At 40.0% G+C, this 12,223-nt stretch overlaps 1 protein-coding gene across 4 annotated transcripts in view; it reads right to left on the bottom strand.

Annotated features, from left to right (window-relative positions):
- The window catches only part of Imp (IGF-II mRNA-binding protein), a 69,758-nt gene that overhangs the window by 45,670 nt on the left and 11,865 nt on the right, over nucleotides 1-12,223 (bottom strand). For 2 of the 4 annotated variants that reach the window (XM_021339041.3, XM_021339044.3), the window contains exon 1: nucleotides 1,073-1,276. The exons of the other annotated variants lie outside the window; for them this stretch is intronic. In XM_021339041.3, coding sequence (XP_021194716.1) covers nucleotides 1,073-1,131 — 59 coding nt within the window. In that variant the 5' untranslated portion in view covers nucleotides 1,132-1,276. Of the gene's footprint in view, nucleotides 1-1,072; nucleotides 1,277-12,223 lie in introns of those variants that run through there. 4 annotated transcript variants of the gene reach the window in all.

Raw genomic sequence — 12,223 nt, 5'->3', positions numbered from 1 at the left:
TTAGGACCTTTTTTAAAAAAACAAATTGTTCGTTGTTTTACCTGCTACAATTTTGTTCTTTATAAATTTTCGATAAAACCTATATTTTTGGAGATATTTGCAAAAAACCGATGAAAAACGTGAAAAAATTGCGAATTTTCAATTGCCAATAACTTGAAAAGTATTGGATTTTTTTTTAAACTTTAAAGACAACTTTTGCTTAAAATTAGGTCTTCTATCGATATCCGAGCTTATTTTGCAAAAAAAATATTCACCCCAAAGAAGGGGTGGCAACCACCCCCAGGGGGGGTGGCGGAGTTCAAATCATATTCACTTTTGAAGTTAAGGGTAAGATGAACCTAATTCCAAAATTTCATGCAAATCGGTTCACAGTAAAAAAAATCGTAACAATAATGCTTCAATGACTGCACTATAAGTTAGAACATTGAAGTCACAGATTCGGTTATAAAATTATATCAACAAGTTTTCCTTGTTTGGACCAGCGTTGGCAGAGTGGAATGACAAGCGGCTTTTACTCACTCATTGGAAATAATAGAACTGGATCTTATCTAAAGGTAAATAGGTGGCCCTTTAGGTAACCCCAGCGTACATACCACCAATAATAGATATCTAGGTGTACCGCAGTTCATTGTGTTGAGTTATTTAAAGAAATTCTTCGAGTAAGTAGGTACTTACCTATCTACCGAATTGAATCGAGCAAGTTAGTGTCATTAACTTCACATGTAATTATTACAACATCTACCTATCAGGTAGAGTAAAAGTAAAACTTACACTACCTTCCTACCTGTTTGATATAAAGAGAGGTAGGCGGCACTTACCTACCAATTTAATTTCCCATGGGATATATAGGTAAGTATATGAATCTTCTTAAGAAAAACCCTAATGTTGTGACAGCAGTACTTACCTGCAGCAGTGATTTCTAATAACGATATTTAGTAACAAAATAATCAAAACTACCTGTTGATTACATAGTTAAAGTTCCTCGTTGTAAAGTTTTAGACCTAAAGCATTCTCCGAGCTACCTACATAATAACTCGCCAATAAGATTCGCATTTTAAAAATAAACTCTTACCTATCTTCGTAAATGGGGGAGACGTCGCCGGAAGCACCCTGGGACATGTCACCGTCCATGTTGAGATGTTAAATAGTTCGGTATCAGCTACGGAAACTCGGTCCTCAACCGGCGTTTATAGTACGATGAAAAATGGGCACACGGAATAAACCGGTGCGCGCGTGTAACGATAGCGAGCGAGAACTGAGCAGAGTTCCGTTCGTTCTTCGGTCGGTCGCCGGTCGGTGGTCGGCGGGCGGTGAGGCGCGGGGACTCTGTGAGCGGGCGGAGCAAGAGGGGCTCCGACGCCCGCGACCCGCCCGCGCGTCTCCACGGCAACGCGGTTGCCGCCAAGGCGCACGTGGTGTACTTAGGGCTGCCATCTCGAATTTCGCCAAACCCGGACAAACATTAAAGAAACCCGGACATTTGGCGTAAATCGCATTTTTTCCCCGAACGAGTACGATTTTTTTTAACAAAATAATACCTAATTTGTAATCCATTTACTATTAACATATACCTACTTAAATTCAATGAGGTGCTTCCTTACATGAAAAGTGTCCGAGTTTTCCCCGGACACTTCTTGAAACCCCGCCCGGACGGCCCCTGGACGGCCTCGAAACCCGGACGGATGGCAGCCCTAGGTGTACTGTTTGGAGTTTAGAGAGACCGCCATCATACCGACTTCTGCTTTATTACTACAATAAGATCTTGTTTTGCCGAACTAGGTACACATACATCCATATCCAAAAAAATCCATCTCCACCCTTTGAAAACCGACGAGGGTGTATGATGGTCATTGCCTTTCTATTTCCTTTCCAGAACGGATGCAGCCGAGCACCAGTGTTTTACATAGACCGACTGCCATCTGACCTCCACAACTCGGTCACCCGGGCAAGCCCCATGGCAAAGCTAGTAGACTTTCTGGCTTCTGATTACCCGTAACGACGACGATGTTCCAATATAGAGCCGCGTCTCTATCGTGCCCTCCGAAACACAAACACGGAGAAACTCGTCATCACAAGATGGCCACCCATCCACTGAGCAACCCAAGCATGTGTGTTTGCCATGATATTATGATCGATCCCCGTGCGGTTGTTAAGTACCTATTTAGCCACGAACAAGCTCCTCATATTAATGTACTATGTACCTTAGTACCTACCTCTATGTGTATATTTTTAATAATAGGTATCGCGTAATTTTATCAAGTTTTTTTTATTGATCTCATTGGTTTGTAACTTTTGTAAGCTTAGGATGCCCACATGAATGAAAACCATTTCAAACCCTGGCCATGTAGGTTATTTAGCCGGTGCACTTGAAAAGTTAAGTTATGAATTTTTACAATTAGGTACTTACATAAAGATGTACGTAGGTTTTTGGTTGCTTAGACAAATTATTACCTATTAGCTCAGATCAAATTAGTTTTAACACTCCACTTCCTGCTATTTACATAAGATGAGCGATTTGGCGCCCTTCAGCGTTCTGCCCCTCAATTTAGAACCGACCTCGAATCTCGAAATTCCAGCACCCTATTCGAGCACCCTCCGTGGTGGTACCTATACCTTCTGGTTGACATTATAGACCTAGAATTTTAATGCAGGTAAAGCTTTCATTAGGTAATTCAAGTAGGTAAGTGAGAAAACGTGGGCGAGTGGCCCAGATAAGCAAGAAGTGTTAGATAAGTTGTCAATTGCTGTTTATTGTGAAACATTTAGAAAAAAATACTTTTTTATATAGGCCGTCCTTTCTTTGTATGCCTCCTTAACTAACTACCTACCTAACCTTCTTTTTAAGTCCTCAAACTAAAAAAGAGTTCACTGCGCGTGCTAAGAAAAAAATAATATAGGTACCTTTTAGAACTTCTGTACCTAGGTACTTACCTATTTTTTTACTATGTCCCATTTGCGAAAAAAATAATCCGATTTCTAATTCAAAGACATTAAAAACACGACCTGGCAGAAAAAAAATTGTCAACACTGGAACACTGAACCTATACTACGGTAGGTACCTCTACCTATACGGTAAACGGTACCTACTTATATTTTGCTGATCATTTAAATAGGTAAGTAGGTAAGTAATCAATCACAAATCAGTGTATTTTCGGTTGTTGCTGAATGAATAGTACCATGCTTGCATGACGTGTATGAGAAATCAATAAGGTATCTTGACTTGGTGGTAGTACTTGCATGAGGTTATCGACACACGGGATTGTAGGACCGTGGCTGACGTAGAGTCGTAAATGTGCCGATACGTAATTGGCCGGTTTCACAGCGAACAACCATCTACATAGATAGGCATACCGTATACCTAACACAATCACCTAATAAGAGACATTCATTTGGCAGCTGAATAGCCGGCGTACAAGAAGTGGTTGTCCTTGACACAGACACATCTCATATTTTAGACTTAGGGTTAATTCACGTGCTCTGCGAGCTGCGGATATCTCTTTTGACGCTAATGTTGCCTGAATTTGAATGACAAGCGGTTTTTTTTTTACTGCAGCGGTTTTTTTATTTATTTTCTCCTTTCAGGTGGGTACAATACACGGTAATTACCTCTATCTACCTAACGTCTGAGACTGCACCTTTTTGTATTTATGATTTTGTAGGTACTGTAGTGTAGTTAGAAACTTTTTCATTTGTAAGGTTTTATTCATTATTTTGATACTGTCCGGACTACTTACTTACATACTTAAAAAAAATTAAATCATGTTTAAAATACTTACAAGTTGCTTTCTGAAGTCGGAAAAATTTAGAGTGAGTTAGATTAGGTCACCCATCCAAGGAACACTACCTATAACACTACCGAACGCTCTCTAACGGCCAGTTTCTTCATCAAAAGTAAGAGTTAAAGTTATAGCTAAAGTAATGTCTAAAGTAAAAGTAACGGTCAAATTCAATTTTTCTATTAGTTTTTCTGTCACTTTAGCCTTGAAAAAACGAATTTGACCGTTACTTTTACTTTAGACATTACTTTAACTTTTGATGAAGAAACTGGCCGTAAATCTTCTTGTTTTGTCGATCGATTTGTGCCGTTGATATTGACACCGCTGCCTGTGCCTGCTGCTGTTTTATTACTACACTATGCCACCACGACTTCTTATATTTTACTCAACATGAAAGAAAAAAAATTAAAGCCTCTTTCGTAGCAGTGAGGGCGCGAGCGTAAATTTTTTTGTAAGTTTGTTGTAAAAATACAACATGAAGGAACTATTAACTAAAATTAATAATTTTCCTCTAATCTACGAATACCTAGTCAAGAATTTGGTAGGTTCATGCTGAGAAGAGGTAGCGAGCGGAGCGACCGCGATTTTTTTTAGTTTGGGATAATGGTTTACTGCTTTTCCACGAGTACCTACCTATACCACACCAACACCTACGCACTTAAGAAAAAACATGTTAAATTTTGACCATTCACCTGAATGTCAAGTTTTTACTTCAGGCAAAAATTTTCGAGACTTGTCCTCAATTTCTCAGGGCTTCTTTTAGGGGTCACAGATTTGATGACAAGCATAGCGCCGTAACTAAAAGTATAGGCTTTCAAACGAGACCATAATAAACATTTAACTGTAAATATTGTATCATTGGCAATCGTTTTATTTGTATAGCGCACGGGGGTGATTCCATTTTTTTGTAGATTTTTGTACGCTTTGTGCCGAGCATCTCGTGCCCTTATTATATGGGATTTATAGTATTTACCGTCCAATTGTAATTATTGACTGGCGCTGATGTAGCAAAGTAATAAAACGATCAAAAAATTAAACAATAGAAGTACGAGCGGCAATTTTTGTAAGTCAAAACATAGAAGGGCAGGGATTGGAGGGTGCAATTTTTAAAAATATGAAGTAGCTACATACATTATGGGAACGGGATCTGATCGAAACCCCGGACTTTTTAGTCTGCTTTTACCCGGACAACAATTCAAACCCGTCCCGGAGCCGGATGCTCCCCAGACGCACCTTGTAAACTAGGACAAATCCGGGGAAACCCGGACGGATAAACTAAAATGATGAACTGAGTGTCGTCGAGCAGCCCGGCCGCGTTGTGTGGCTACGGCGACAACGGCCCCATCTAGCGCCCAACAATGTAACTAGATTTCAATTTCATAGTTATCGAAAGGAAAGAATTAAATGTGTTTTAATGAAATAAAAATCCAATAAAAAAAAACTTTCAGTATTGCAAAAGGAAAATTGGGAAGATCCCAGACACAAGTGATACTTACAACTCAAAAGTCAGCCCGCTTCACTTAGTTAGTGGCAATGGCAAAAAAAATGAGTTAGGTAACCTGTTTTAAAACATCGCAATCTTAATTGTTAAATTTACATTTCGAAAACAAATATGTGTAATTAGGTAGTCAGAACAGCTTTCATGTTCGAAGTAAATAAAAAAAATTGGTACTAGCTGTATCTCTTCCCAAAATAGGTCCTAATATCATTCGTCAAAAAACTTGGAAAAAGATTATCATGATTCAAACTCACCTAACCTACTCAACTCACCGAACTTTCTATTTGGTATGTGGCATGAAAATACGAAATGCGCCTGAAAACTAATTAAGCTACGCGGTCTTTAGAAAAAAAACAAGATTTGCTTTTACTATGTAGTTTTAATTTTCCCATTTCGGAAGCTTCCGTTGAACTTACACTGCATGTATTTTGGCGTTTTGTTTTTGTAATTGGTTTTGAAAGAACGTAGGTATTATTCAAGAGAGGTATTTTAATAGACTGCGTTAGACTTTAGTTGAATTATTGATTAAAAAGATATGTCTGTATGTCAGCGTTCAACTTGTGTGTTTGTTTTTTTTTTATAGAAATCTAGATTGTAAGCCACTCCGCCTTGTTCGTTAGCAAATCTGCTTCGCAGAAAGGTGGATTTACATGAAAAGAACATAGAGCTAGAGCTAGAACAAGAGCATTCTTTCGTGGTCTTTTAGTGTAAACAAAAACTCGTATTCAGCGTTTACATCAAACGAACAAAGAGCTAGAGCTAGAACAAGAGCATTCTTTCGTATTTTGTGTAGGAGCTGGATCATTGAAGAAATCAATTGTTTTCCTCGGTTTATATTTGTCCATCAAAAAGTGCATACTTTTAAATGCAAACCATTTAGAATTATAAGTACAATCGGCACCGCTGCCTGATGGCGTACTCATTGTTTTTTGCCTTTCTCGGCGATAAGATGCAAGAAGCGAGTCCATCTTCTTTTTTACTTCTTCAACATTACATTTCAGTAGTTTTGCAATTTCTTGCCAAGCATCTTGTTTGTAAGTTGTATTTTTATAGTGTTCATACGTCGGATCCCACAGACATCTAAAATTTTGATAGGCTTCTATCATTAGTAAACATTTTTCTTGAGACCAATCCATAATTTAATCGATACAATCGCTAGAACACAAGAACGCTTTGAAAAGACCGCTCAGGGGCGCGAGCACGTTCGAACACGCAAGAACGCTCTAAGTAACTGTTCGCGCGCTCTAGGGGCGTTTACATCAAGCGAGCGAGCATTCTTAGAATATTCCATAGAAACTTTGCGAACGCACTCAGAACAACGAAAGAATGCTCTACGCCTGTTTACACTAAAATAATTTGACATAGTGGGGATAGAATGAGCATTCGCTCGTCTCATGTAAATCCACCTGAAGAAGACGATAGCATCCCATTCCCTCTAGTCCCAGACCGTCTGGTTAACTGGTACGGACATGAGGACACTGTTAAGCTTGGGTTTCCTAGGAAAGCGGTGCCGTCATATAGCGGCCGTAATATTACGGACGCAAATAGACGGTCGTCTTTTCGGTGATCACATGGAAAGTTCCACGGCCGTTTTAACACACCGTCATAAACTTTTTGTTAGTTGTATTATACTTACTAACCTGTTTTATTTAATACTAGCTTCTGCCCGCGACTTCGTACGCGGATCCTGTCACTTATGCCAGCAGCAACTACGGGGTCAGCAAAATCAAAGATCTGAATCGTCTGATATTGAATTTTAAGGGCCCGTTGACTTGAAAACAACGGAATACGCATAACCATTAGAAACCTTCCATATATTTAATTTTTGTACTTTAATGGCAAAAGCACAGCAGACTAAACAAAACGCTGAGAACTGAACCGCAATAGACGTGACCATAGGGATAAAAGTAGTGATTCTAACTAATTAGTCCGCATTTGTGGGTGGCAAAATATTACACGTATTATTACGTAAAAAAACATTAAATAGATGACAAAGTCGTGGTGACTTAGTGGAAGTCGTGGTGGTTTAGTGAGTAGAGAACCAATCTCTCAAGTATGAGCGTGCGTCTTTGATTCCAGGTCTGGCAAGTGCCTGCCAATGCAACTTTTCTAAGTTCGTATGTACTTTCTACGTATATTTTGGATACCAATGACCGTTATTTGGAGGGGATGTTAAACTGTAGGTTCCAGCTGTCATTGAACATTCTTGGCAGTCGTTATGGGTAGTCAGAAGCCAGTAAGTCTTACCAAGGGGTGTTGGGTTGAGCGGGTAACCGGGTTGTGGAGGTCAGATAGGCAGTCGCTCCTTGTAAAACACTGGTACTCAGTTGCATCGTGACTGGAAGTCGACCCTAACATAATTGGGACAAAGGCTCTTGAGATAATAACGACAATAATAATGAGATATAGGCACCGCAGGACATCTGAGGCTGATGACGGGGAGTAGCGACCCCGCGGGGCTATATATACTGAGTTCTCCAGGGAGAGTATAGTGTCCCCCATCTCCGGCCGGTCGGAGTGAACCATGACGGGGGTAGGTCTCACGCCTCTGGCTTGGCTTGGCCGTCCAGAGTGGAGTCGCTAGAGCAGGATTAGTAGCCCTGTTCGGAGGGTAGGTGCCTCATGGCAAGCACAGGGAGAGCGTAATCTGCGTTTAAAGTCCGCCGAGGTATCCTCACCCTTCAGCCGCTCATGTCCCTGTTGCCCTCTTGTTGCTATTCACTTATTCAGTGACTGGTTCCCGGGCTGTGATAGTTAGCAATAGTGTAGCACAGATCTGGGGATTGTCTTTTTTTAACGACGTCCACCGAGGATTGTCCTTGGGTTCATTTCTATAGTGTATAAAGGGATAATGGTCGGTTTTGTGTCACCATTTCATTAAAGTTGTCTCAGCGTGTTGGCTTCGGCCCCACGTTTGCCTCCCAAAAATTCGGAACTCTGTTGTCCCGAGGAAGAGACATACTACAAAATAATAATGAGATATAACGCAACAAAGTCGGAGAGTGGGGGCTCGTGACGCCACGTCTAGGTATGTAAAATTGGCTCTTGGGGTTCCACATAAGGTGTTCCAGATCTTCAAATTTATTATCTCAGCAGAAAATGCTCATCACATGAAACAATTTTTGCTATGGCACCATTTTTGTATCTCTTATAGTTTTGTTGGTCTGTTGGAGTTCTGCATCAGGTCTTCAAGTTTCGAAGATAAATTATAGCCTATATGTTGACCAGGCTTAATACTGATACAACAAAGAAAAAACCATTGAAATCCGTTCAGTAGTTCGGAAGATTAGCGTGTACAAACAAACAGACATACAGACATACAGACAAACAGACAGAATATTTTTTTTGAATTGTGATCCATTACTGTTTCTAAACCCCACCCACCCAATTATTATTTTTTTAATATATTCAATGTACAGACACAGTTTTTTTACAGATTTATTATATGTATAGATTTCTCAAATTTCACGACACCAATTCTGTTTTGGTTGACTTTTTCTATAATCCTTACTTTTTATATTATTTATTGCTTCGTGGTTACGAACGAAATCTATTAAAATTTCGTCGTCCTCGCTGCTCCAAGAGTTGGAACTCATTTTTTACGGTGTTCCGAAAAAAAAAACACAAATACGGATTAAAAAAGTTTCACCGCTTTCAATAAAACGTTCATCAAAATCATCGTCATATAAAAACAATCGTCATGCAAATGCCGGCACCGCTTTTTGAAGTTACGGTGTCAGTTACCGCTCTCTAGGAAACCGCCCCATTTCGTTTACATAGACAACGTTCTAGTGACGTCATTCATCGCTGTATTACGGCCGCTATATGACTGCACTGCTTTCCTAGGAAACCAAAGCTTTTCCCTGGCAGGTCACAACCTCTACACTACAGGGCGCTCCACTGTGTTCTATGGGCTGTCTGAACAGGGTTGGCGGAAGGCATGATTCCACCCGAGAACACGCCTTAAAGAGGCTTACCGCCATTATTGTATGGAATATCCTAAGTAAGGAATGCATAACCTGAATGAATTTTATATATTAATAGCTTCTGCCAGCAGTTTTACCTGCGTCCCGGATGGTGACAAAAACTCCTATGTCCTCCTGGGTCTAAGCTACCTCCCCTCTAATTTTCAGCTTAAACGGTTCAGTCATTCTCGAGTTAACTAACACGACTTTCTTTTATATTTTTTATTTTATATATAGATTTTTTGTACCTGAGCAATTTTTTCCACATCATCAGTCTAGCTTTGTATGTATATCGTAACGACTGCCAAAGATATTCATATGACAGGGGCCTACCAACTTAGTGTTCCAAAATATTAAGAAACTCGTCATAACATGGACGGCCACTTATATGTAAGTAGGTTACCCATAGCGCAGGGCGGCCGGGGGATTCAACAAGTGTGTACCGGGTGAACCTGCAGCATAAAATGGTCACGAAAAAAATAGATTTCTCAACATTGGCAAAGGTGGCAAGATTAGAAATATCATGACTTCACGTTTTGATATAAGCATGTGTGTGCGTGACCAGTAAAGCTAGTGACACTAATTCCCGTAATTAACTCCCGTACTTCTTAAATACCTATACCTATAAATTATTATACAAAGGGATTATGAAATGAGGAAATGGGTGTTATACCTACCTGCATACGCCGTTTTATATCATACACAACATTGAATATAATAAGCTTCTAAATGTATATAGATATACACACCAGAAAATACCTTCATTTAGGGCTCCCCCACACAAAACTGCGGTGCGATTTTGTCCGGCAAACACCGTGCCAAACGGGCTGCCGAACAAAATAATATCGCGCATCGTTTCGCAAGTTTTTTCGATTTTTCATCGCATCGCAGTTTTGTGTGAGCGCCCTTAATTTACTTGCCAAGTATTTCAATTACAGGCCCTTTTGTAGGCATAATAAAATCTTACATTTTCCGTTAAATATCATAATTAAATACAAACTAAACTATCTACTACGTATGTAATTATGAGGTTATTTATGAATTCTCTGTGAAAGGTGGTGGGGTAGGAAGGTGGCGGCAGTGCGGGATGAGTATGGTATGTGGGGGGGGGGAGGGAGGGGGATGGGCGCTAAGTTTTGCGACACACCGGCCTCGATTTGGCGCGGCAATTTATTTAGTAGCCACAGGATTTAAATATGAATAAGCAATAATTAGCAGAGAGAAGTATTTCCGTTAATCGCCCTCTTTGATATATATTTTTTTTATTAGGTAAAAAATGGAGGGCGTACATCTTAAAGTACAATATATGTCAACGAGACGCAAATGGCAAGCTTAACGAGTGTTAGGTCTTGGCCAAGTCACTAGGTTAGTTCGGCATGGTGTGTCGCTCCCATTTTAGGTACTTATCTAGGGCTGCTATCTCGAATTTTGCCAAACCCCAAAATAATACATTATAAAAAATCCGGACATTTGACGTAAATCGCTTTTTTCCCCAGAACGAGTCCGAGAATATTTTTTAAACAAAACAAGTCCTAATTTTTAATCCATTTACTATTACCATATACTTAAATTCAATAAGGTGCTTTCTTACATGTAAAGTGTCCGGGTTTTCCACGGACACTTCTTGAAACCCAGCCCGGACGTCCCCCAAACTAGGACAAATCCGGGAAAATGGCATCCCGGACGTATGGCAGCCCTATACTTATGTAGAGTGCAGTATCAAACAAACTAATGTCGCATCTATTTCGATGCTTCTCAGAAATTTACCATGCACAGTGCATAATGTCCTGAATCTAGGTTACCACCATCTTCTGGGAATAATCCTTTGCTTCCATAATGTATTTACCACGAGCAAACAGAAAATACAACGTTGTCGTTAACGCAAAAAATATTGGATTGACTTTTCTCTAGTCCCTGTTGGTAAAGTACTAATAAGTTACTAATTAGTAGTGCGTGATAATTTTTCCCCACTCAGAAATAAACCACGGTATGTTAGAATTGTAGCCGATATCATCATGCAAATGGAGACTTTTTTTATGGAAACGCTGAATTTTTCAGAGTGAAAAATACCCTGACTTAGCGGGGGACTGTTAAGGTGCATTTTCCGCTAGGGTTTTCTGAACGACAACGCTCTGAATGAACGCTACGGTGTCGCGCGTTCACGAAGGACAGTAAACAATTTAAGGTTTAATGATTTCAACCGCTTCTCGCACTATCCTGGAGTAATAGTGACGAGACGATCCGTAGATACAACCTGCGGTTCGTGTAGCTCGATCCAGTGATTCGGGCCTGACTCCAGCAAGTGTTCTGTGATACGGTTGACGGATGACGGTTTTCTCACAACTGTGATATGTCATCCTTTTGGAGATAGTTCGTTTGGTCAATCCAATGTCGGACATAGCACAGTGATTTTTATGTACTGACGACGAAAGGGTTTAGGTGTGAGTGAGAGCAAATGTTCTTCTTCCTTGGGGTCCTGGTTTTTGGCGGGTATCTTTTATGATATAGAACACGTCATCAACAAAACTTCCAAAACTTGACGTGCAAAGCTAGCAAACAATGTAACTAGCGGTATAGACGATGCCTCCTAGAACCGCGCGACGAGATTTTTTCCGCACGGAATGTGTCGCGCGTATAGACTCGGTTCTGCTACGCACGACAAAGATCTGCTAGTGTGATAGCGCTGACAGTAGTCCACTAAATAATCTGTGGTAAAGTTTTAACTGTCATCATTAAATGTATGAAACGATTAATCAAGTTAATCCTATCGTTTATTTTTTACATTTTCTGCAAACATTCACATTAGGCAGGTAGGTACATACTCTAACGTGGTAGGTGTACTCTTAATAGGTCTTATTTGCGTGAAGTAGGTAGGTACTGCCTGCCATAGTAACTATTAAGTAATCTGTAGTAATAACTAGTAAACGTTAAATACGAAGCTCTCAGGCTTTCGAAGTTTAAACTAATATTTAGGTGCCTAGATT

This window comes from Helicoverpa armigera, chromosome 1 (assembly GCF_030705265.1).
Source record: "Helicoverpa armigera isolate CAAS_96S chromosome 1, ASM3070526v1, whole genome shotgun sequence".
NCBI lineage: Eukaryota > Metazoa > Arthropoda > Insecta > Lepidoptera > Noctuidae > Helicoverpa > Helicoverpa armigera.
This window is presented reverse-complemented; position numbering and strand designations above follow the sequence as displayed.